A 21,838-nucleotide genomic window follows, 5' to 3' on the forward strand; every position below is an offset into this window, starting at 1 on the left:
TGTACATTCCCAAAGAGTGGCTGGTGTCGCGCGTGTTCTTAAGTTTGATGGATTACCTAGGCAGAGGCTGCCAGTCGCGTGCGGTGAGAGATGAAAGACGTAAACTGATTCTTCTTTTCTTTGCAGCATGGCTAACAATAAGAACAGCAACCTCCGCTGCACGTTCTCAGCTCCGAGTCACAGTAGCTCACTCCTGAGGGGACTTTCTGCTCTGCGAGACCAAGGCCAGTTGCTGGACGTAGAACTCGCCGTCAACAACGAATGCTTCCGGGTTCACAAAGCCGTGCTGGCATCCTGCAGTGACTACTTCAGGTGAGGGTTCTTTAGAAATGGAGATTTAAAATCCTAAGGATGTGGACTATTGCCCGAGTCACGGTAACTCAACAACAGCGGGAATTTGAGCTGCTTTCCTGGAACGTAATATGCTTCAATCAATAATTTAGTTAATGAAACACAAAGTCATACTGGCTTTCTGCTGTAAGGAGTTTAGTGGAAAGGATCCAATAAAAACTGCAATATTAGCAGTTTTAGAGTGCACTGACCTAAGACTAAAACACAGGTTCTGATATTTTTCATCGTTTGAAGCCTTAATCTATAATTTAAGAGTGAAAGTAAAATTGCTTCCTCTGCTAATGGGTCGCAGCAATACATTTATTAAAGGAAAACAACTGTGTATTATACAATAATGGTTCCACATGATACATGTTTTTTTTTTTCTTTTTTTCTTTTTCTTTCTTTTTTTTTTTTTTTTAGAGCCATGTTCACTGGCGGGATGAAAGAGTCAAACCAGGCCACGATTGAGCTCAAGGGTTTGTCGGCACGTGGCTTAAAGCACATCATCGATTTTGCCTACAGCTCAGAGGTAACGCTCGACCTCGACTGCATCCAGGATGTGCTTGGGGCAGCTGTCTTTCTTCAGATGGTGCCGGTCGTGGAGCTCTGTGAAGAGTTCCTGAAATCAGCCATGAGCGTCGAGACTTGTTTGAACATCGGTCAGATGGCTGCCACGTTTAGCTTGTCGTCTTTGAAAGAATCGGTGGACGCGTTCACGTTCCGCCACTTCCTGCAGATTGCCGAAGAGGAGGACTTCCTGCATATCCCCATGGAGCGCCTGGTGTTTTTCCTCCAGAGCAACAAGCTGAAGGGATGCAGTGAGATTGATTTGTTCCACGCGGCCATCCGTTGGCTTCGGCACGATGATTCGCGCCGTCCCACGGCGAATGAAGTTCTGCGGCATGTACGCTTCCCTCTCATGCGCTCCTCCGAGCTGGTGGACCGTGTGCAGACTGTAGACATCATGGTGGAGGATGTATTGTGCAGGCAGTACCTGCTTGAGGCCTTTAATTATCAGATACTTCCTTTCCGCCAGCATGAGATGCAGTCGCCTCGCACCATCATTCGGTCAGACATCGTCTCGCTCATTGCTTTCGGGGGCACGCCGTACACTGACAATGACCGTACAGTGAGCTCTAAGGTGTACTGCTTAGCTGATAGCACAGCCAGGCAGTTCAAAGAGCTGACCAACATGGAGACAGGCTGCAGCCACGCCTGCGTGTCCGTTCTTGATAATTTTGTTTACGTGGTCGGCGGCCAGCACTTACAGTATCGCAGCGGCGAAGGTGCCGTCGACGTCTGTTTCCGATACGACCCCCACCTCAACCAGTGGCTGCGCATCAGGCCGATGCAGGAGAGCCGCATTCAGTTCCAACTCAATGTACTGCAAGGACAGCTGTATGCCACCGGGGGGCGCAACAGATCCGGTAGCCTTTCATCCGTAGAATGTTACTGTCCCAAGAAAAACGAATGGACATATGTGGATTCACTAAAAAGAAGCGTATGGGGACACGCAGGGGCAACATGCGGAGATAAACTTTATATCTCTGGGGGATACGGGGTTTCCGTAGAGGATAAAAAATCTCTTCATTGCTTCGATCCTGCCACAAACCAGTGGGACTTCAAATGCCCAATGAACGAGCCACGAGTGCTGCATGCCATGATCAGTGTAAACGAGCGGGTCTATGCTCTCGGAGGACGAATGGACCACGTGGATCGCTGCTTTGACGTTCTAGCGGTGGAATATTACGTTCCAGAGACGGACCAGTGGACGTCGGTTAGTCCGATGCGCGCAGGCCAGTCCGAGGCAGGCTGTTGCTTATTGGACAGAAAGATTTACGTTGTCGGAGGGTACAACTGGCATCTGAATAACGTCACAAGCATTGTCCAAGTCTACAACACTGAGATGGACGAGTGGGAGAGAGATCTGCACTTTCCAGAATCGTTTGCTGGAATCGGTTGTACACCAATTATACTGCCTCAATCTGCCACACAGAGATGACTCCCTCGCTTAGCTGGAAAATGTGAGGTGACCTTACATGAAACCCAGATCCTTCAATTAGCTTCATTTCGGTCGGTCGCATTTGAGTTGAAATCTGTTCTTTCTCTCTCTGCGCACCAGTGAATCATCACTAGTCTGTATGCAGTGTTTGGGGGTTTTATTTGGTTTGTTTGTTTTTTTAATTATAAGAACTAATTAAGTGCTAAAGAAACACCATTTCTTTACAAATGTATTTCAGTGGGATGTGTTGCCACCTCACAGACCCTGGTTCGATCCTGAGCTCGGGTTAATGTCAGTGCGGCGTTGTGTACGTCTTGAACGGGTTTCTTCTTCCGGGTTCTCTGGTTTCCTCCCACTTCCTAAACCTGCTTATGTGCTGTCTTCTTAATGAAGATTAACAAAAGACATTATTGAGTTTAAGTGCAGTTTAGGGTTATTGGTTGTTTTCTGTGTTTTTTTGGGTTGCCTTTGTAAAAATAGACAACTCTGGCAACCCTGTCAGCACACACAAAAACAAGGAACAGCAGTGGTTTATTCTGATTTATTTCATGACAGGAAATTTGAATTAGGAAGTAAACTTTCTTTTTCTATTTGCAGCGATGCAAGAAATATGTAATTTATTTAAAAGCTTTTTTTTTTGTTAGTGTTGTTGCCAGAAATGCTCAATTTGGTAGCATTTTTTTTTTTTCAAAAAATGTTTGATTTTTGAGGGGGGTTTTTTTTTCACCTTGAATTGGTGAAATTGCACGCACAGGATTCTTATTTTAAACTCAGACACACATTTAATTCATTTGTATGATCTCAAAATTAAAAGGGGGATTTGGTTGAAAACGTCACACAGCACGGAAATCCTGCCCTAATTTAAAATCGTCATAAAATCGCAGATATACGGAGGGAAGAAAAAAAGACACAGTGTTTGTTCACTTTTGGTTCCTGGTTCTCTGTTAGAAATATACCGATGACTTCAGGCCTTGCGAGGCCCTTTATTAAGACAGTTGACGTACACCATGCACCTTCTTGGACTGTTTATCCAGATGCTGATGTAGACAGAGAAGCGTTTCCTGTTCTTTCTGCAACGGCATATATGGTGTTTTTTTGTTTTTTTTTTAGACAAGACTCATCGTACCCAAATTTAAATATGTTCCTTTTTCTGCTACACGTACATTTAATTTACTTCTATAATTGATGTAGTTTGTCTTAACGTACTAAGCACAGAACGACTCCTAAGCGTTCTTCAAGAACATCCAGTTCCTACTGTAGGTGCGATTACATGACAATGTATTTCTCCTTGACTGTCTTTTGTAACCTCTTACAAAGTCATTAATAAGCACACCAGATTCTTTTTCTAATGCACTTTATACTCGATGAACCGAACACAGCCCTGCGAAATCCAAGTGCCGACCGCATTAGTTACCGTCACTGTGATTTTTATATCTTAACAGAGAACGTTAACGTAACGGATTAACACAAGGTCTCGCCGTAACGGTAGCGCTGAGCCTCCTGACTTCTGAAAACAAGAAACAAAATCATGTTGTGTTGTGAGGACTGAGTAAAGACCGAACCAGCATGTTGTCTTTATTTGAATGTATAACGATCACCACAGTCTCGAGTACTGCAACAACACCACCGCGTTACTGCTGCACAGACGTATTTTCTAGCTTCTGTTCGTCCTATAAGATTTGTATCAGATCGATGTATCAGACTCGTATCGTTCAGCATGCGTAAATTTGTACACAATTTGCCGTCATTGGTTTCTAATCTTTTTATTATTATTATTATTATTATTATTATTATTATTATTATTATTATTATTATTATTATTATTATTTAATAGACTTGCAAGCGATTGTTCAACACATGGCTCAAGATCCACAGACAAGCGCCGCCAAGATTGATAAACCGCACCAAATGTTTGCGGGCAATCCAAGCAGACAGACTGAAGTACAAGGAAATGAGCGAAGTGAATTTAACATTAAAAAAAAAAAGTGGTTAATATGATGAAATAGAAAGACTTTTATTCCACTAAGCACTTTTTGATTTCTTTCTGCTGGTGTGTTATTGCATTATTATTATTATTATTATTATTATTATTATTATTGTTGTTGTTGTTATTATTCATCATCATAGTGTTACATTAGCAATATTCCAGTAAAGTAAAATACCAATTTTCATCTTAAATGCCCTTAATATTACCCAAATATAACTAATTCTGGATTTTCAGAAAATTGCTGGATTTACTGGATCTAATCGTGATCGAATTACTTGAATGAATTCCACAAGAATCGGTTTCTTTGAATGTAGAACAGTTTCAATCCTGTTGATTAATGAATACAAGATGAGGTGTTTTTTATATATATTTTTTTTTTCTTTAACCAACTATCAAGGCAAAGAATATAACCATCACTGGAAATCATACTGGACGTTCAGCTCGAATCGTTCCTGTTCATGACAACTTTTTTCATCACCGTGTATTTTTCTTTCCTTCTCTTAGATCAATTTCATCCATCCGCTTCTCTCTTGTAAACGTGTATCAGTCTGTTTACGGACAATATGTCGTATCGTATGTCGGGAATGTCCTTATTGCACTTAAAACAATATACTCTCTCTTTTATAGGAACGTGTGTACACCTGCTTGTCCGTGTAGAGGCAGCACAATGCATGAAAATGAGAGGAAATTCCAATTTCATTAATAAGTAAGAGGTGTAAAATCAAAGAGAACCTATTGGTCGGGAAATAGCACCAATAAAAACATCTTGACGTGATGTCATGACTCGATGATGTCATCTCCAGCTGTTGCAGCACATCTGCAGCACAGAATTCAAAATGTACATCCTGAGGTGCTTTTCTGCTCAGCATGGTTGTACAGACTGTTATTTGAGTCACTGTAAACTTCCTGCCAGCTCAAAACAGTCTGGCCTTTCCGATCAGACGTCGAGGTGTTTCCACGCACAGACCAGATGCTTTTTTTTTTTTTTTTTTTTTTTGTGTAGTCACCTGAGTTCACGTTTTTTATCCACGATGTGATGTTTGATCCGAACACTTACCGAAGTTCTGTGTTACACCTGATTGGCTGATTATGATAACCGAAGGCGCACTGAAGGTCTACATATGGGCCTAATTAATTGGTCACAAATTGAGTGTTCTCCAGAGCTCGTGCTGCCATATTCTGTCCTAAACGTCATCTCAGGCTTTCCGATTCTTTCTCAACACTTCTAGTAGCGATCGATTGCTGTTTTGTATTAAAAACAAAGAATGTTTGTAAAAATGCACGGATATCGTTCTTTTTTTTCCACCCTTGTTTCTGTGTACATCCAGTATTGCTGTGTCGGCATGACGTGTACTGTATAAAGCTTAGTGTTTCTGTATCAACGTCATGTCGTTTGCAGTGAAAGTTCAGCTACTTTCGTGTTGGCTTAAGCTGCCGAATGTGTCGCCTCTCTGTAGCACCTTTTTTTTTACGATTCTTACTCCCGTTCTCTTGTTATATTTTCTTTCTTTGTGTCCCGATTAACAGTGTATTTTACTAATAACATTATTCATTTAATAAAACAGGAAATGGACAGATTTGTGCTTTACTCCTCATCTTACTGTGTCATTCTAACCAGTTGTAGCAAATCTCAGAATGATGAATCGCAGTTCCCTGATTTTCAGATTTTGATGCTCCGCTATAGACACAGTTTCTAACGGTTAAAAGTATTTCTACTTATTTGTCTTATTTCTCATTCTGGCTACTGTTTCGATTTTTTCTGGCCTAGATTTTTCTGGCTCAGTACTGAGATGGAACAGAAACAGCACAACTTAGCTGCTTTTCCTTTCAAGTCAATTCACTAAAAACCTCATTCGCACCCAATTTTATGCAGTTAAACCGAATTTTAATACGAAAAGGGATTTTGTGGGAACGCAAGTGAAATGTTCGAGCCAGATTACTGTATATAATCTGAAAGAAAGCCAGTAAATAATGAGGTAAGCACTGAGTATATTAGGAATGTGTATAGTCAATAAAGAACATAACAATGTCTTTGGAGGAAACTGTTTAATCTATTCATCTTTTAACAACACAATAATTCAATAAAACAGTCCAGGAATGTGGAATTAAATATCTGGTGTCCAAGTCAAGTGATGAAATATAGACTGTGGGCTCACGTGCTTCCTCTAAGACACGTGAAGTACATCTTTTCAAAATGCTGCATGTTACAGAGCAGCATAATACACTCAAAGGATCATATTCAGAGCAATTTACCATTTTTAACTGAGGGTTAAGGGCCTTGATCAGGGGCCCCATGATGTGGAACACAAATCGAGATCTCCAGAAGCTTAAAAAAACACAAATTGCAAAAGATGTTCCTGTGTATGGATTTTCTTACATGGGATATTCTCCCCATGCATGCGTGGGTTTCCTCTGGGTTCTCCGGTTTCCTCCTAAAAACATACCATTAGGCAGATTAACTTTAGTTGTGAAAGAGCATATGAAGATTTCCGTGCAGGTGCTCTGCAATGGGCCGTGTAGTGCACCATACAGGGTGTATCACACCCGGTGTTCACCCTGACCCAGGGGCGCCCCCAAGGGGTGGCCGTGGCTGTATACACTCTGGCCACCCCTGTGGCCACCCCTAGTATGAATTTGAATTTGAATGCATAATGAAAATTCACAATAGTTCATGAAGTGAAAAAATAAATAGATAGATAGATAGATAGATAGATATTTATTTATCTAAATAAAATTAATTAAGCACACGCTTGCAGCCACTAAAAAGGATTGTAGTTTTTTGGGGGGTTTTTTGGTGCCACCCCAAGATTTACTGTGGCCTCCTCTGGCCACCCCTATTAAAAGTTTCTGGGGGTGCCACTTCCGTGACCCTTTTAGGATAAAAAGGATACTGAAATTGTAAGAGTGAACCCAGTCAACACTGATGGTTGGGTCTAGACGCTACGGTTAAGCCTTTTACGGTGGAAAATACAGTATGAGGTCATTTAAGAAGCATCATGTGGAATCCAGATGTAGACCCTGGATGTATACGCACACGCTTTCTTATTAATTACCATAATAACATAATAGAATTCCGTGTTTTAGGTTAATATAATACATTTTGGTAAATCTATACAATAATGAACCTGTGTTTATTATTGTACAGAGCTGAACCAATCTGATGATCGATATATAAAATTTATATTAGACTAGTATGCTTGACACTTTATTTATTTGTTTGTTTATGTGTTTATCTACACGGTGTGCCTACATTTCTGGCACGTTTCATGAGCGACTGACTTCAAAGCCCAAAATCCTCCGCGCGGTGACGCGGCGACGGCGCCCGCACACGTCTGGCGCAAAAGGTCTGTTTTGGAGAAGAACGGAAGATGGCGACCTCAAACAATCCGCGAAAATTCAGCGAGAAGATCGCGCTGCACAATCAAAAGCAGGCGGAGGAGACGGCGGCGTTTGAAGAAGTCATGAAAGACCTGAGCATTACTCGAGCCGCACGGGTACGTGCCGAGGTTTCCGTCGCGTCGGGTCGTGATTTTTCAGGCGCATCTCCCGGTTAGAGCGATTAGCTGCTGCTGCTGCTGCGCTAAGCGCGCTGGCCATCAAGGGGCTGGAGCGCAACACCACGATTCCGCGACCTTCTGCTCGATTTCGCGTCCACGATATAAACCACAAGCAATGCAGCTGCGCGCTGGTTATTTAATTTTAGATTGATTTATCGATTGATTTTTAGCCTATTGTTTTTTATTATTATTTATTTATTTATTTATTTCTTCTTATCCTATTCGAACGCGTTAAAATCGGTGAAACGCGCGGACGCGGAGTTACGTACGAATGCGGACAAACGAGACAAAATGGGCTACAGATGTGCTGCACATCTGCACCGCTGCTTCTACTTCCAGCATGCGCCCTCACGCACGTTATTAGAATATACTTCATAATCACATACAAATGATAATTATGTCGTTTCCTAGAAAAAAACCCGACAATAGGTTTCCGGTTGGTCTTTGCATGGATATGGATCATTTGTTTAGACTCTCGGATCTTATTCTGCTTTCTCATTCTTAAACTTTGGCAATAATAATAATAATAATAATAATAATAATAATAATATTCATCATCTAGTCTGCCTTTATTTCATGCACACCATAGTGATTGTAAGAAAGCCCAAAAAAAATGCCTTAAATGGCCAAACACCACTGATCTGCTTTTCTCACTATGCATCTGATTGTTTTGACTCCTTAACCATGGATGGTATTTGAGTTCAGTTTTGTTTCATTCATTCATTCATGCTGTCATTCACTCTGGCACTCATTCATGCGCTTTTATTTTGCACAGCTGCAGTTACAGAAGACCCAGTATTTGCAACTGGGCCAGAATCGTGCTCAGGGCTATGGAGGTTCACTGCCCAATGTCAATCAGATTGGAAATAGCAACACTGACCTGCCTTTTCAGGTGAGCCATTAGACATTGTATCGGATGCACAAGTCTTTTTGTTCTTTTTGTTGGTGTTTTACTCAGTTCCCGATAGAGCTGTTTGTACGGTTTGAAATTTTTCACACTATGGGAACTTAGTCTAAAAATATCAGTGTTCACAGTGTCATGGTATCATCTCTTTGCACATCCTTGAGAATGTATATACTACAAACTAAACCTAAAGCTCAAGTCAGCCTAATTGCTCTTCTTTCCACGTGATAAGATGCTTAGTTAATGTCACTGTTGACTAAGAGATCTCTGTGTAAATCACAGAGATGAACGTCTCCAAAGCATATGCATTCTCGTCACACTGAAGGCTTTTAGGCACGTTTTAGACTTGATCGTTAGTAGGTCACGTGACCATAACATAACCTATGAGCTTGCTATAACATGCTTAAAATACTTTGCACTATAAGCATCACCTCTCCATTTAATCATCTTTCTAGGCGTGTATATATTTCACTATTCTTCCTAGTAATATAGAAGAGTGCTTGCTGAGTATCTGATTTACCTACTGAGGAAAAACATTAGGTATACAAGACAAATCTTTGCTTGGATGAAGACTTTAGAAAGGTCTTTTTGAGAGTGAATTTTCTATATTTCCATGGCAAGAAAATAAGCAATAAATATTGCATTACTTTTAGCATTTTAAAAAGTAAACAATAAATAAATTGTTTAATCGCACACCATAAGTTACTAATCCTGACACTGTAGCAACCTTAGTTTCCTGCCTGGGGGTTTCTATGAAATGACACGTATTGTTATAGTGTATTATGTATATACATTATTTGATCTGTATCCAAACCAAAGTGAAATCTCTGTTCCATAAGGCTCACAACACCATTTAGTAGTTTCTGCACTTATTCCCTATTTATGCACTTAATTTAAAATGTCGTACCCTCTGTAGCACTTCCTCGTTCAAATATTAGGCTGTTGCGTTGCCTGCATCATCCATCTATTACTTTTTATGGCAGCTACCCATTTAAAGAAGCAGTACACCATACTGTATATGTAGCTCGCATCCTACCCTCCTGTGATGCCATATAGCAGAGGATGAGAAAGTTGAGAACTCCATCCCACCCTGGGCAGTCAGTGGATCTGCGCATCATTATTGTTCAGATGTGTGGGGGTGTCATCAGCGCCTTTGACATTGCTTTTCATTTGTTAAACATTAGCAAGATCGCAGACGAAAACTGTGTGATGGTGTCATTGCTTTTATGCTCATAATGCCGGTCCATGCTCGACTAAAACGCTGTTTGTCTTCTTTTCGGCTTGGCAGTTCAAATAGTTGAATTTTAGATGTGACTTAGATTTGTTGCTCATGAAGTTAGATTGCTTAAACTTATCAGATTCCTTTGCAGACTACAGTTTTGGATACTAGTCGAACCACTCGGCACCACGGCTTGGTGGACCGCGTGTATCGGGACAGAAATCGGATCACCTCCCCACATCGCAGGCCTCTCTCGGTGGATAAACACGGCCGCCAGATATCCTTTTCTTATTATACGGTTGGTGCAGCAAACTCCCAGGGCTTACCTTTTCTTTTTTTCTTTTAATGCAGTAGTGTTTGATTTCTGAATAATAACAGGCTGCATTCACAGTCGTTGGTAAAAGTAGCTGATTGGTTGATTTTATGTGGAAATCTTTTTTTGAAATCATATGGGATGATCAGTGAAGTCAGAAGACCGAATCACGATCAGAGATGTTATCTGGCGAGATGAAGTTAATATTCGACTTAATCAACTTAATGGGAAGAAGCTCTATGCAGGCGATGTGTCGATTGGCGCTATAGATCAAAGGTTACACAGCTATCCGCTCTTCGAGGATGAAAGATGAATTGCAAATATCATCCATGAGTCTTGTTTTATATCTGACAGAAAATGCAGCCTCTACGGCTATTAACGACTCCACCAGTGCTACCGATGATGGCGTTGTTATATAAGACATAAAATAAATGTATATTTTCTACAGGATTTTCATGAAGTAGTCTGCGACTGTAACCACTGTATAAAGAGTTGCTTGTTTGTGGATGTGAGCGTTTGGATGAAGGTTTCCATTTGAGATTTTGGCTGCGTTATTATTTGCGTTTCACTGGTTTTGATTGAGTGTATCACGCAGCCCCAACCACCGCATCAGCCATGTAGGAGCGCTGTTGAGGAAGTTAAGGAATTCCATAGTAAAAGTTCCTCTCAGCAGTTTTTTTTATAGGTTTTAAATAGATGGTCTCACGAACCTTTAGTGCCTTATAGGAGAATAAGATATCAGTCTTTGTGAACACAGCTACAGATGTTGTAGCACCATGCAGCATTGCAGAGTGCATCAGTGCCACCTTACCTTCTGAGTCCAGGGTTTGATCTAGAGATTAAGTTGGTGTTTGTACAGAGTTTTGCTTGTTCTCCACCTTTCTGGTTTTCTTCTTGTAGGTAAATTGGCCCTAAAAGTTAATATATTGGGTGATGTTGATGAGGATGTGGTAACCTAGTGCAGCAGTTCCCAAACTGGGGGTGGGGGGCACGAGATGATTTCCAGAAACTCCTATCTATCTATCTATCTATCTATCTATCTATCTATCTATCTATCTATCTATCTATCTGTCTATCTGTCTATCTGTCTATCTATCTAAAAAAAGGTTTAAAAAGGTTGTAATGATGTCCCTTTTGGATCACTTTCATAAGTATTTCCCTGAAGGAGACGCTCCCGACCAATGACTGGATAAGGTCACCATTCAATGTAACCACGGCAAATCATCTGGCGTCAGATACGGAAGATGCGCTGATAGAACTTTCAACAGATCGAACGCTGAGGACGGCATTTGATGGCAAGACGCTGGATGAGTTCTGTGTTTCTGTCGCGCTGGACTAATCACAGTTGTCGAAAGCCGTGTTGGGTGTACTGATGGAATTTGGCTCAACGTATTTATGCGAAAAGACGTTCTCCGTGCTGACGTACATTAAGAATAAACACAGGTCACGGCTTAACGTGGAAGATGATCTGCGGGTGGCGATCTCCAAAATTGAACCTAGAGTGGATCTGCTTTGCTTCGTGCACAGCGCCCAACCATCACATTAGGCGTTTTTTTCTGAATACATTTACAATTACAATACAATTATACATGAAGTCAGCAGTCTAATACTGGGGGTCACGGCCTGAAAAGTTTGGGAACCCCTGACCTAGTGGTTATTCCTGGCCTTTTGTTTAGAAGGTTGCCACTGGGTTCCTGAGCAAGGCCCTTAACCTCAATTGCCCAATTATATAAAATGATATAAAATGTTAGTCACTCTGGATAAAGGTGTTTGCCAAATGCCAAAAGTTTTCTTTGTGTGTATTCCTCCTAGAGCCACCACAACTCAGACCAGGATAAAGCAGTTAGTGAAGAGAACCGTGTGAAATACACGAAATTTTATCCGCAGCATAGTTTCTTATTATAAACGGCTGAATAATTGAGCTTGATCTAAAATGCCATGTTGACCCAGATTGATAGAGACATGAATACAAATAAACGAAATCCCAGTCGCATGATGTTCTATGTTTTATTTCTGTTATTTCTGTATAATGGTCCTCATACTGTATCTCCAGCTTCAAAGATAGTCAGTAATCATTTGTGAAGTTCCATTTTCAGGCAAAAAATGCATTTACTTTGTAATTAAAGACTGAAGCAACAAGAAACATTTGCGAATAATTAGTTTTTAAGGGCTGAGTTGCAGACGGCTTTTATACGTAAACATGTCAGTGTTGTTCCGGTGGCTTTTAATGGCCTCCACAGATAATGGACTGCTTGTCAAGAAGCCGTGTCAGGTGCATTAACATGACGTGGGTCGTAACTTTGAATAATCTGCACAGCTTTTTTTTGTGGGAAAGATTGATTCAAATTTGGAGCTGAGGTAATTAGAGGAGCGCAGTTATCGTGCGCATCAGTACTTGAGACAAAGCCAGAGAACCAATAAATAAATGGAAAATAGTAAATGAAGGCAGTGTGGACAGGTTACACTTCATGTTAACATTGCCTGTACTTCTGTGCGCTTTCTTTTCTTCTCTTCCTTACTTTTCTTTCACCTTCCTTCCTTCCTTTTTTCTGTTCCTTGGTTCTGAATCAGTTTTTTTTTATCTTTCTAAAAGCATGTGACTAAAAGCATAATTTGACTGGTTATATCTGGGTGGCAAATCTGCCCTTCTTTGCCCTGTCTCCTTCTGTCAGTCAATGTGATGCTAGCCAATCAGGGACATCTGTTCACGAAAACAGCATAAAACATTTACCGCTCTCCACCACACGTTTACAAAACTGTCTGTTTTTCCATGTGTCTGAGTTATCAAGCGATAGCCCTCACCTTCCAAGATTAGTAGTCGTGATGCTGACTTGATTAAATACAAGCCAGAAATGTTGGATGACGTGGCGAAACATTTTCCTTAACACAGAGACTCACATCGACAGCTGTCCTTATGGCTCAGTGTATCTGTCACCTCCCCCGGACACCAGCTGGAGGAGGTAAGCCACGGTCAGCCATCGAGGATGAAAAACGTTTTTTACAACGTATTCAGCTTCAACGTAACCATCCTCGTACATTTGTGCCCCTACAGGACCAATTCTGACTCTGCGCTACATCAGAGTGCCATGAATCCTGCTCAACAAGACACTTTTGTTGGAGGATCTCAAGAACTCCAGCCAAAACGAGGTAAATGTGCTAAAAGGCTGAAAGTGCAATCTTTTGCTAGGAGAAGGATCCTCATTTGTGTCCTCGTTTCTGTTCTAGTCGTCTTGCTCACACCCCCAGATACAGAGGAGCCCGAAACAGAAATGGAAAAAGACGATCAGAAGGCATCACTACATTCTCAATCACATGATGTTCCAGGGATTAAGTGAGTACATGCTATATGGTTTATCATTTTATCCTCCAGCGATTTTCTGGTTATTTCGAAGGAGTATTTCGATCGAATCACTGATGTATTAAAGTTACATTCCCTGTGCGGAATTCTATACTGTATATCAGTTCCTCTAGGATTTTGCGATCACAGAAATGAATATATCAAACAAACTGCGATATTTTGAGGCTTGCGGTTTTCAAATTATTGCAGATTTTCTGAAATCTGATAGAGAGCAGTGCAACTCACATACAGCCGAAGCCCTATTCGGATCACGTATCGTAGAACGTTGTGACATATCTGTCTTCACTTCAGAGTGATAGTAGGTTAAAAAAGAATCCTGTTCATCAATTTACGTAGTTTTCTGCAACAAAAAAAAGAAGCAAAAAAATGCATCACTCAAAAAAGAACTCATGGAGCAACTGATAACTTTTACATGTTTGATTTTACAGATATTGTACTTAATGAGTCTAAGTATGTGTGCTGTATTTCTAGCATATTCCCATCCCCCGATCAAGAAGTCAACGCCACGTTGATGCCGGCCGCGCACAGCACGGGTGGCTCCTTGCCCGACCTCACCAACATCCAGTTCCCCCCTCCTCTGCCCACTCCTCTGGACCCAGATGACTCAGTCACCTTTCCGGCCCCTAGCACCTCCAGCAGCACAGGCAACCTGAGCACCAACCTCACCCACCTGGGCATCAGTGCCGCCAGCCATGTGGCTGCCTCCAACCCTTCACCTTCCGGCGCTGCACTCTCACTCAACATAGATGCCCAACAGCAGCAGTCATGCCCACAGCAGCTCTCACCTACTCTCTCCCCAACCCTCTCTACACAGATGCCCATTTCTCAGGTTATCACCGATGTAATAATAAATTTTATATTTTTTATTTATTTCAAATTTTTTTAAAACACAAACTGTCTAAAAGCAATTGAAATTATGTCCAAATTTAACATGTATTTTTTTTCTTCAGATTAATTTTTAATAAAATTAAACTAGCATCAGACTACTTTTTTTTTTATAATTTAACAAACATTTACAATAAAAAAAATTTAATACACGTTATTGGCTTGCTGGCACTCGGCTAGAAAACTAAAATACCGTGACACACGTTATGTATCGTGTAACGTGACATCCGTGACACGATATTTATGTTACTTTTAATACACATTTTGTATAACGATAGCTTGTAAATGTTTCATTACTTCAGGAAATAGGCAGGTGTCACTCTGAAATGTACTCGAATCCCGATTAATTATGCTTTGTTAACTTAAAACAAATATTTGAGTGCTTCATGCCTGACAAAGGCAATTATTCATAGCTGTTTTTCATGCAGTCAGTCCTACAGAATGGGTGGAGTAAAGTAAAATAAAATAAACAAAAAACATCATAGTGATGGCACCGATTTTATACATCCCAGTGTTGGACAAATAATAAGCTAGACCACGAGGCAGGTTAAAACTCTAATGTGATACCTCGTTCCACGTTCTGACCAGCTAATTACATGCATTAATACAGACTAAGTGGAAATAAGTGAATAAGTAGGAGAGGTGACTTAACCTTTCACCATGGTTTTTATCGAGTCCTGATAATGCGTCAGGCGATAAAGCCTGTTTATACTCCCGTAACAAAAGGGCAGACAGTTTTTGACAAACATTTTGGCACCTTTCTTCATTTGAGACTTATTTTTGCTCAACGAAGTATTTGAAATGTGAAAAGACGATATAAGAGAGTTGCACTCATGAGGTTATATCGATGTGAATACCGACTTTGCTTAATTGTCATGCACTGCACTGTATTATGCTCAGTGTACCACATCCTGATTCTGGAAATATTGTCTAGACATTAATCCATTTATGAAAATGTATAAAAACAGTTTATGCAAGTCAGCAAGATTTGATAATTTGAAGGAACCCAGCATGAATCTGAACTTTAATATGCATTTGATTTTATGATTTATAATCTCTGACTGGATTTGAAACACTAAAGGACAACCAACATTACAAAATAGTATATAACAGTATATATGTGTATCATGTCAATTGTGCAAATGCAGAAAAAAAAATACAAATCTGGAAATCTGCACTGTTCTACAGCCAATCGCGATGGACACCATGTCTCTGGAGCAGCAGTTGTCGCAGTACTCGCTGCTCAGCCTGCTGAGCGATTTGCAGAAGCAGCAGCAGACGCTACCGCAGAATATCCGCCTTATCCAGCTGCCACCCATCACCGTCAGCTCCGCCTCCAGCCAGGTCCAGACCTCCTTGTCCAGCCAATCGCCAACTGCAACAAGCGCGCCAGTCAGCACGGTTGGTGTAATCTGACCTTAAACCTTCTTAGAAATTTTGAACTTTAAACATGCTTGTTCTTTGAGCATGAATATATGTAGTTTTGAGAGGTTCATCAATGCATTCTAATGTTCTTATGAGGGAGGTAAGAGCATAGTCCAGGTTGTCAGCTGCCGTCAATCTGGAGCATGCTCGTTTCTGAGGTGCTTACACATGTGAGCTTTTAGTGGACATGTAAAGTCATTCTGAAAAGCCTCTTGCTTTTAGCAGTATCGCAATCAGACTGGCTCTCCAGCCAACCAGTCTCCAACCTCGCCAGTCTCCAACCAGGGCTTCTCGCCTGGAGGCTCGCCTCAAGTAAGGGCGGAATCCCCTCTCACCATGTTTGCTTGTTGTGCTTTTGGCTGCTCATCAGTGTCGCAGCTCTCTCAGTGTTCTCCCTACCACACTCCTCTCTGTCCGCATCTAAACCTCATGCTCATTGCCACGATGATGCTGTGATTTTTATCTATGCTATTTCTGTATCTTTTACTGTCACTGTTATGGGCAAAATGGATGCGTGGGTGGTTGGATTAATATGCTGCTATGCTGCATGTCAGGATATATTATTCTACTGGGTATGGTAGCAGCATATTAGTCAACTAGTCTGGGATATGAAGATGTTTCAGCTGTGCTGCTATTTATAGATGCATTCAGTGTAAGTCCAAATTCAATATAACAGCATTATGTTTCCAGAGACAAAGTGCTGTCTATTAGTGTCTATATATAGTGCTGGCAAAGGTTCATACCCAGGCTGTACTAGTCTATGTTGTTTGCTGCTGTGAGTGTGTGTGTGTGTGTGTGTGTGTGTGTGTGTGTGTGTGTGTGTGTGTGTGTGTGTATGTATGTATGTGTATATATATATATATATATATATATATATATATATATATATATATATATATATATATATATATATATATTTGTTTTGTTTTTTTCTAGTGCAGTGTTTCTGAGCTTGGTCCTGGAGTTAGCCAGACTGCATATTATAGAGCACTTTGTTTGTTATGAAGCAGTTGAGTCATTTGGTTGTTTCACACTGGCAGTTCATTTTAAACAGTGCACTTCATTGGATGCATGAAAAACTGAACCCGAGGCTACCTGTAGGAGGTGAATTGAGTTCAGTTGTTTGAGAAATATGTGTGTCGCAATTCCCATAAATATGAACGCGATTCATAAACGGGTCCACAGTGGTTCAGGAAGTAAAGTAACTTGCATGCGTTTTAACCATCAGTAGTTCTAGTGAAATGTTGTGGAACACAGAAGAGTTACTCACTGCTCATAATGATACCAACATCATCATAAATATAAAACGGTAACGTGGCATTGTGTTAAAATGAAAGAAATGAATCATTTGAACAAAAGATTTGCGTTTTCTTCCCCTCAGATTTCAACAGTGTGTTCTGATCTGATCTGATCTGAATAATAGTTCAGTTTGTTACTGGTGGGAACACAGTTTCACAGTGGCTCCACCAGAGATTAAGCGGAAGGATCTTAATTTAGTTCGTGAACTAAACCCGGGCTAAAACATAGACAAAATCTTTTCTATTTTGAATAAAAATACAAAGACTGTAATGAAAAGTTGTAATTAGGGGTTACTTTACCTACCAATATACAACACAAATGCTACCTTGATTTATTCTCTTATTTTTCTTAACTGATGGATAAATATAGAAAACGAAACCTGGCGTCTCTCTCTACATCTCATTCATTAAAAACAGCTGTTCATGTTGGTCAACTGGAGCTTCTTTTCTTATTTCGGATCTTATCTTGTATCTAACTCCAAGCATGCTTTAACATACTTTCATATAAATGTTTCCTAGTGAGCTATGTCATCTTGTGCCTTTTCGTGTTTTTAACTACGTTCGATAGTTAACTCGATTGTTGAATGGAAAGATTCTTATTTCAGAGAAACAATTTTTAAAGTTTCTTTTAGTGCTTTGCTTGTTCGAAGGTTGTTTTTCACTGGCCGTTTTTGTCCGGTCTTTGTTTTTTTGTTTTTTTGAGAAAATCTGTGTCAGCATTTGACTCTTACATACTGGGAAATTCAACTGGGGGGGAAAACTGTGTTGTCTTTTAATAAAATGTTCTGATTGTGAGTAGGTAAAACCCTAAAACATGCAAGCATACTGCAGGACCAGGGTTGTGAACCACTGCACTACAGCATGTCATCTGTTATGTCTTGTGTGTATATATATATACATATATATATATATATATATATATATATATATATATATATATATATATATATAAACATACACACACACACACTGTACTGAAAGAAGAAGAAGAAAAAACAATCTTACATGTAATGTGGCTTTAAATATCTCGGCTTGAGATTAGTTTAGGATATCTGTGCCTTTGTAATATTTTAGGCTTAGATATGAACACTAAGCTGTATCCTAGCATAGCTTACCTATCCTAGCTTTTCAGTCACTGTTTGTGGTTCCTATGATTGGGGCTAAATTTCTGGCTTTACTGCACAGCTTTAATGTAAGGAGTACTTCAGTACTTGATCAAATAGTCTGATCCTGATGTACTGACTCTTCTAAAATTGAAAAATTATGTTTTCCTGTAAGTAGCTAGCCAGAATAGCTATATAACTGATTCAGCCCCCATCAGACAAGTCTACAAAAAACTTCCACCTCCCATGCAGAAGACAAGCAACAGTTACCTGGGAGCTAGAGATAAGCAATAGTTTTATTAAGAGCACAAGCGCTAATGTTACTAGCTAACTTGTTGAGTAAGACTTAATGTCACAGGTCGGAACCGAATAGCAAGCTAGATATCAAGGTTTAAGATGCCCTTTGTAACTTTCTTGTGTTTTGCTTATACCTCTTAGGCTTGTTCCTTTTCTACTTCATTTTCTTGGGCTTTTTTTTTTTTGCATGTGTAAGCCAAAACGTTTGTTCAAACATTGACTTTGTCTGTCATTCTTGTCGAAAATGAAATTAGTCGCTCTCAGCCCAAGACTTTTTGTCCTGGTCCACATCCAAAATAAATGACTAGCAGGCGAATCTGCCTCCTCACAGAGGAGTTTCCTGATTGGCTAAAAACAGCTGGAGCCCAGGAAATGACCAGGAAACTGGCATTAGCTTCATCTGTTGATTATTAACTGTTGTTGTGTGTTGAATGACATGTATGCTTTTTCAGTGTTAAGCTATCGATGGTTCTTGTATAGCTTGAAAGATTGTTTACCATCCACAAGTCAGTTCCATTTTCAAATCCTGTCATGACATTGGTATTGAAATTATGAACCTTATGCGAATAGAAGAAGTTGATGTTAAGTTGAACTCAAGGTTTATACAATAAGAGTCCTAGCATAATTTGTATGAATTCTGGAATGATAAATTCACACACATCAAATCTGGAATGATAAATTCAGTACCTTTTCCTGGATTTTATTTATTTATTTATTTATTTATTTATTTATTTATTTATTTATTTGCTGTGGTATTTACCAACTGTGGAGAGTAAACGATTTGCCCAGATAGTGTTGAGGATAAGTTACTGCTGCTTATTTTTATTTTTTTTATCCCATGTCCTCAGCTCTTGTTGCGCGGATGTCTTGAGCTAGATATTGCGTGTGTCAGCATCTTGCACACTTGTCCTGCTGTGTACATAAACATTGTCATATCAACAGAAGCCGTCCCAGACTGACTGAATTAATCAAGTTGTCTCTTGCTATATTTGTAGCACATCCCAGTGGTGGGGAGTATTTTTGGAGATTCGTTCTACGAGCACCAGATGGCGTCCAGACAGACCAACGCTCTTTCCCACCAGGTGCAAACTATTCAGCATTCCCTTTTTTAAAATTCTTCCTGATGGCCTTTTTTTTTTTTTTTGGCTTTATTTGCCAACGCAGAGATTTGCTAACCATTTTCCTTGACAGGTCATGGATTTAGCAGAACTGTACTATGATATTTCTGTCATTTAAATACTTTCTGTTACTTCGTAGCTCGAGCAGTTCAACATGAACATGATTGAGAACCCGAGCAGTTCAAACAGCTTGTACAGTCCGTGCTCCACGCTCAACTACACACAGGCAGCCATGATGGGTTTAACTGGGAGCCATGGCAGCTTGCATGACACCCAGCAACTGGGCTACAGTAACCATGGCAACATTCCCAACATTATCCTAACAGGTATGTTTGTTTGTTTGTTTGTTGGTTTGTTATTTTTCTTCCATTTCTTCCATATTTTTGTTGAAGTTCTAGGGAGTACCTCTGGAGACACATGACCCTGTTAGCAGCAGTATTTCTGAAGTAGGTCAGTTCATGCATGGAAAAGCAAGTCAGAAAGATCTGGTTTGTTAACGGCCAGATCAGCAGTGAATAATTTCTTTCATACAAAACTTTCTTCGTGAGTTAATCTTTAATGCTAAATGCTTTGTGAGAGTGTACAGTTTTTATATTGTCTTTTTACATTTCAAATGACATGTCAGTCACAGGCGAGTCGCCACCGAGTCTCTCCAAGGAGCTGAGTAACTCGCTGGCTGGCGTGGGAGATGTCAGCTTTGACGCGGACTCTCAGTTCCCACTGGATGAGCTAAAGATCGACCCGTTGACCCTGGATGGGCTGCACATGCTTAACGACCCAGACATTGTGCTGGCCGACCCAGCCACCGAGGATACGTTCCGCATGGACCGCCTGTAAAACAAGCGAACTGAAGAAAAAAAGAAGACGTACAGTAAAGAAGCTCTCTGATCAGGAGGAGGCTGAAGACTTGCTCATTGTGCAGCTGCATGGCCACCCGGTTTTATCATTGCGCCTGCGGCCCTCGCTGCCCCTCCCCCTCATGGCATCTACAATAGCATGCTGCCAACATCAATGCCAACGTCCGGGGAAAGGAGGCACTCAAGCACATAGGCGGACGTGGCACTGCTATATCCACGCTGGCTAGTTTCGCGAGGCGGCTTGTTCTGAACCACGCCCGTTGTGCAAGTGTCTCTATACCCCTCTTTAGGCCGACATGTTGAGTTGCATTTCTTGTTTTTTTTTTTTGTTTGTTTGTTTAGTTTGTTCAATCTCATGTTTCCTTCATGTGGGGTGATTTTTTCATGTCATTTTGTGTTTAAGTGTTTATTAGGTTTTTATTTTGTGTGTGAGGGCGCGTGTGTGCGCGTGCGTGTGTGTGTGCGTGTGCGTGTTGAACCTTAATATTGAACCTCCTGACCAAGATGACTTTTCCCTCCCTCCATAAGTCTTTATTTTTACATCCCTTTACCGTTCGAGTTTTCTTTAGTACTTTGTGTGGATTTGTTTATTTATGTACGTGTTTGTGTTTACGTTCATATATTTTACAGATGAATTGTTTACGTAAAGATACCATGTGTCTTTTTAGACTGTGCGTTCTGTGTGTTTAAATCTATATATTTAAATTTTTAATTATTTATTGAACCCTTTTATTTAATACTAAGGAGTACTACTCCCCCCCATTCTACTTTTTATGGGTTTGGAAGCGCAGGCAATTTGTGCTACTGTACGTAATTTATTATCGCTAAAACACTAAAAACTACCATCCTTTAAAACAGTCGATCTGCTCTGCTTTTTTCTCCCGAAACATTAAGGTGGCCGTCCGTGTGCCAGCATCGTTATTTTTTTACACGTTTGCCGACGTTTCCGCAGGTTTAATTGTAAGTGTCAAACTATTTTTCATATCAGTATTGTAGTGTCTAAAAAGCTACACATGTGCGTTTTACTTGTCGCTTCTTCAGCTGCAAATCGAAACCGTTAGTGACGTCTTTGACTCGTGTTTGGCATTAAAAGCCCGTCGTCATGCAGGGCCCGAATGGTTAAAAACGGAAGAAAAAGGAGGAAAAAGTAAAAAAAAAAAGAAAAAAAAGAAAAAGAAAGTT

General features: G+C 40.4%; 2 protein-coding genes across 6 annotated transcripts in view; both read left to right on the plus strand.

The window, feature by feature from the left end:
• Positions 1–5,899, plus strand: part of klhl26 (kelch-like family member 26) — a 9,506-nt gene extending 3,607 nt beyond the window's left edge. The window contains exons 2-3 of the mRNA XM_027169607.2: positions 127–312; positions 754–5,899. Coding sequence (XP_027025408.1) covers positions 127–312; positions 754–2,335 — 1,768 coding nt within the window. The 3' untranslated portion in view covers positions 2,336–5,899. The remainder of the gene's footprint in view (positions 1–126; positions 313–753) is intronic.
• A 1,682-nt stretch (positions 5,900–7,581) lies between these two features.
• On the plus strand, positions 7,582–21,838 carry crtc1b (CREB regulated transcription coactivator 1b). 5 transcript variants are annotated; one of them, XM_047810638.1, is made up of 12 exons: positions 7,582–7,816; positions 8,655–8,771; positions 10,154–10,279; positions 13,214–13,275; positions 13,368–13,462; positions 13,541–13,646; positions 14,145–14,502; positions 15,747–15,959; positions 16,206–16,295; positions 19,677–19,763; positions 19,939–20,125; positions 20,425–21,838. In XM_047810638.1, exons 1-12 carry the CDS (start codon positions 7,691–7,693, stop codon positions 20,634–20,636), a joined length of 1,779 nt encoding a protein of 592 aa, XP_047666594.1. In that variant the 5' UTR covers positions 7,582–7,690; the 3' UTR covers positions 20,637–21,838. The 5 variants fall into 5 exon arrangements, with proteins under 5 accessions (XP_047666594.1, XP_027025435.2, XP_047666593.1 ...); XM_027169634.2 differs by having other exon boundaries at positions 7,583–7,816; positions 16,209–16,295; XM_047810637.1 differs by having other exon boundaries at positions 7,587–7,816; positions 14,145–14,514.

The sequence above is a fragment of the Tachysurus fulvidraco genome, chromosome 2 (genome assembly GCF_022655615.1).
Source record: "Tachysurus fulvidraco isolate hzauxx_2018 chromosome 2, HZAU_PFXX_2.0, whole genome shotgun sequence".
Taxonomy (NCBI): domain Eukaryota; kingdom Metazoa; phylum Chordata; class Actinopteri; order Siluriformes; family Bagridae; genus Tachysurus; species Tachysurus fulvidraco.

Excerpts from the sequence above, each read along its gene's own strand:
- crtc1b (XM_047810637.1), top strand. The coding sequence starts at position 7,691 with ATGGCGACCTCAAACAATCCGCGAAAATTCAGCGAGAAGATCGCGCTG. Across the intron at positions 14,515-15,746 it reads TTTCTCAGGTTATCACCGAT|CCAATCGCGATGGACACCAT; the intron begins GTAATAATAAAT and ends ACTGTTCTACAG. Across the intron at positions 16,296-19,676 it reads CGCCTGGAGGCTCGCCTCAA|CACATCCCAGTGGTGGGGAG; the intron begins GTAAGGGCGGAA and ends CTATATTTGTAG.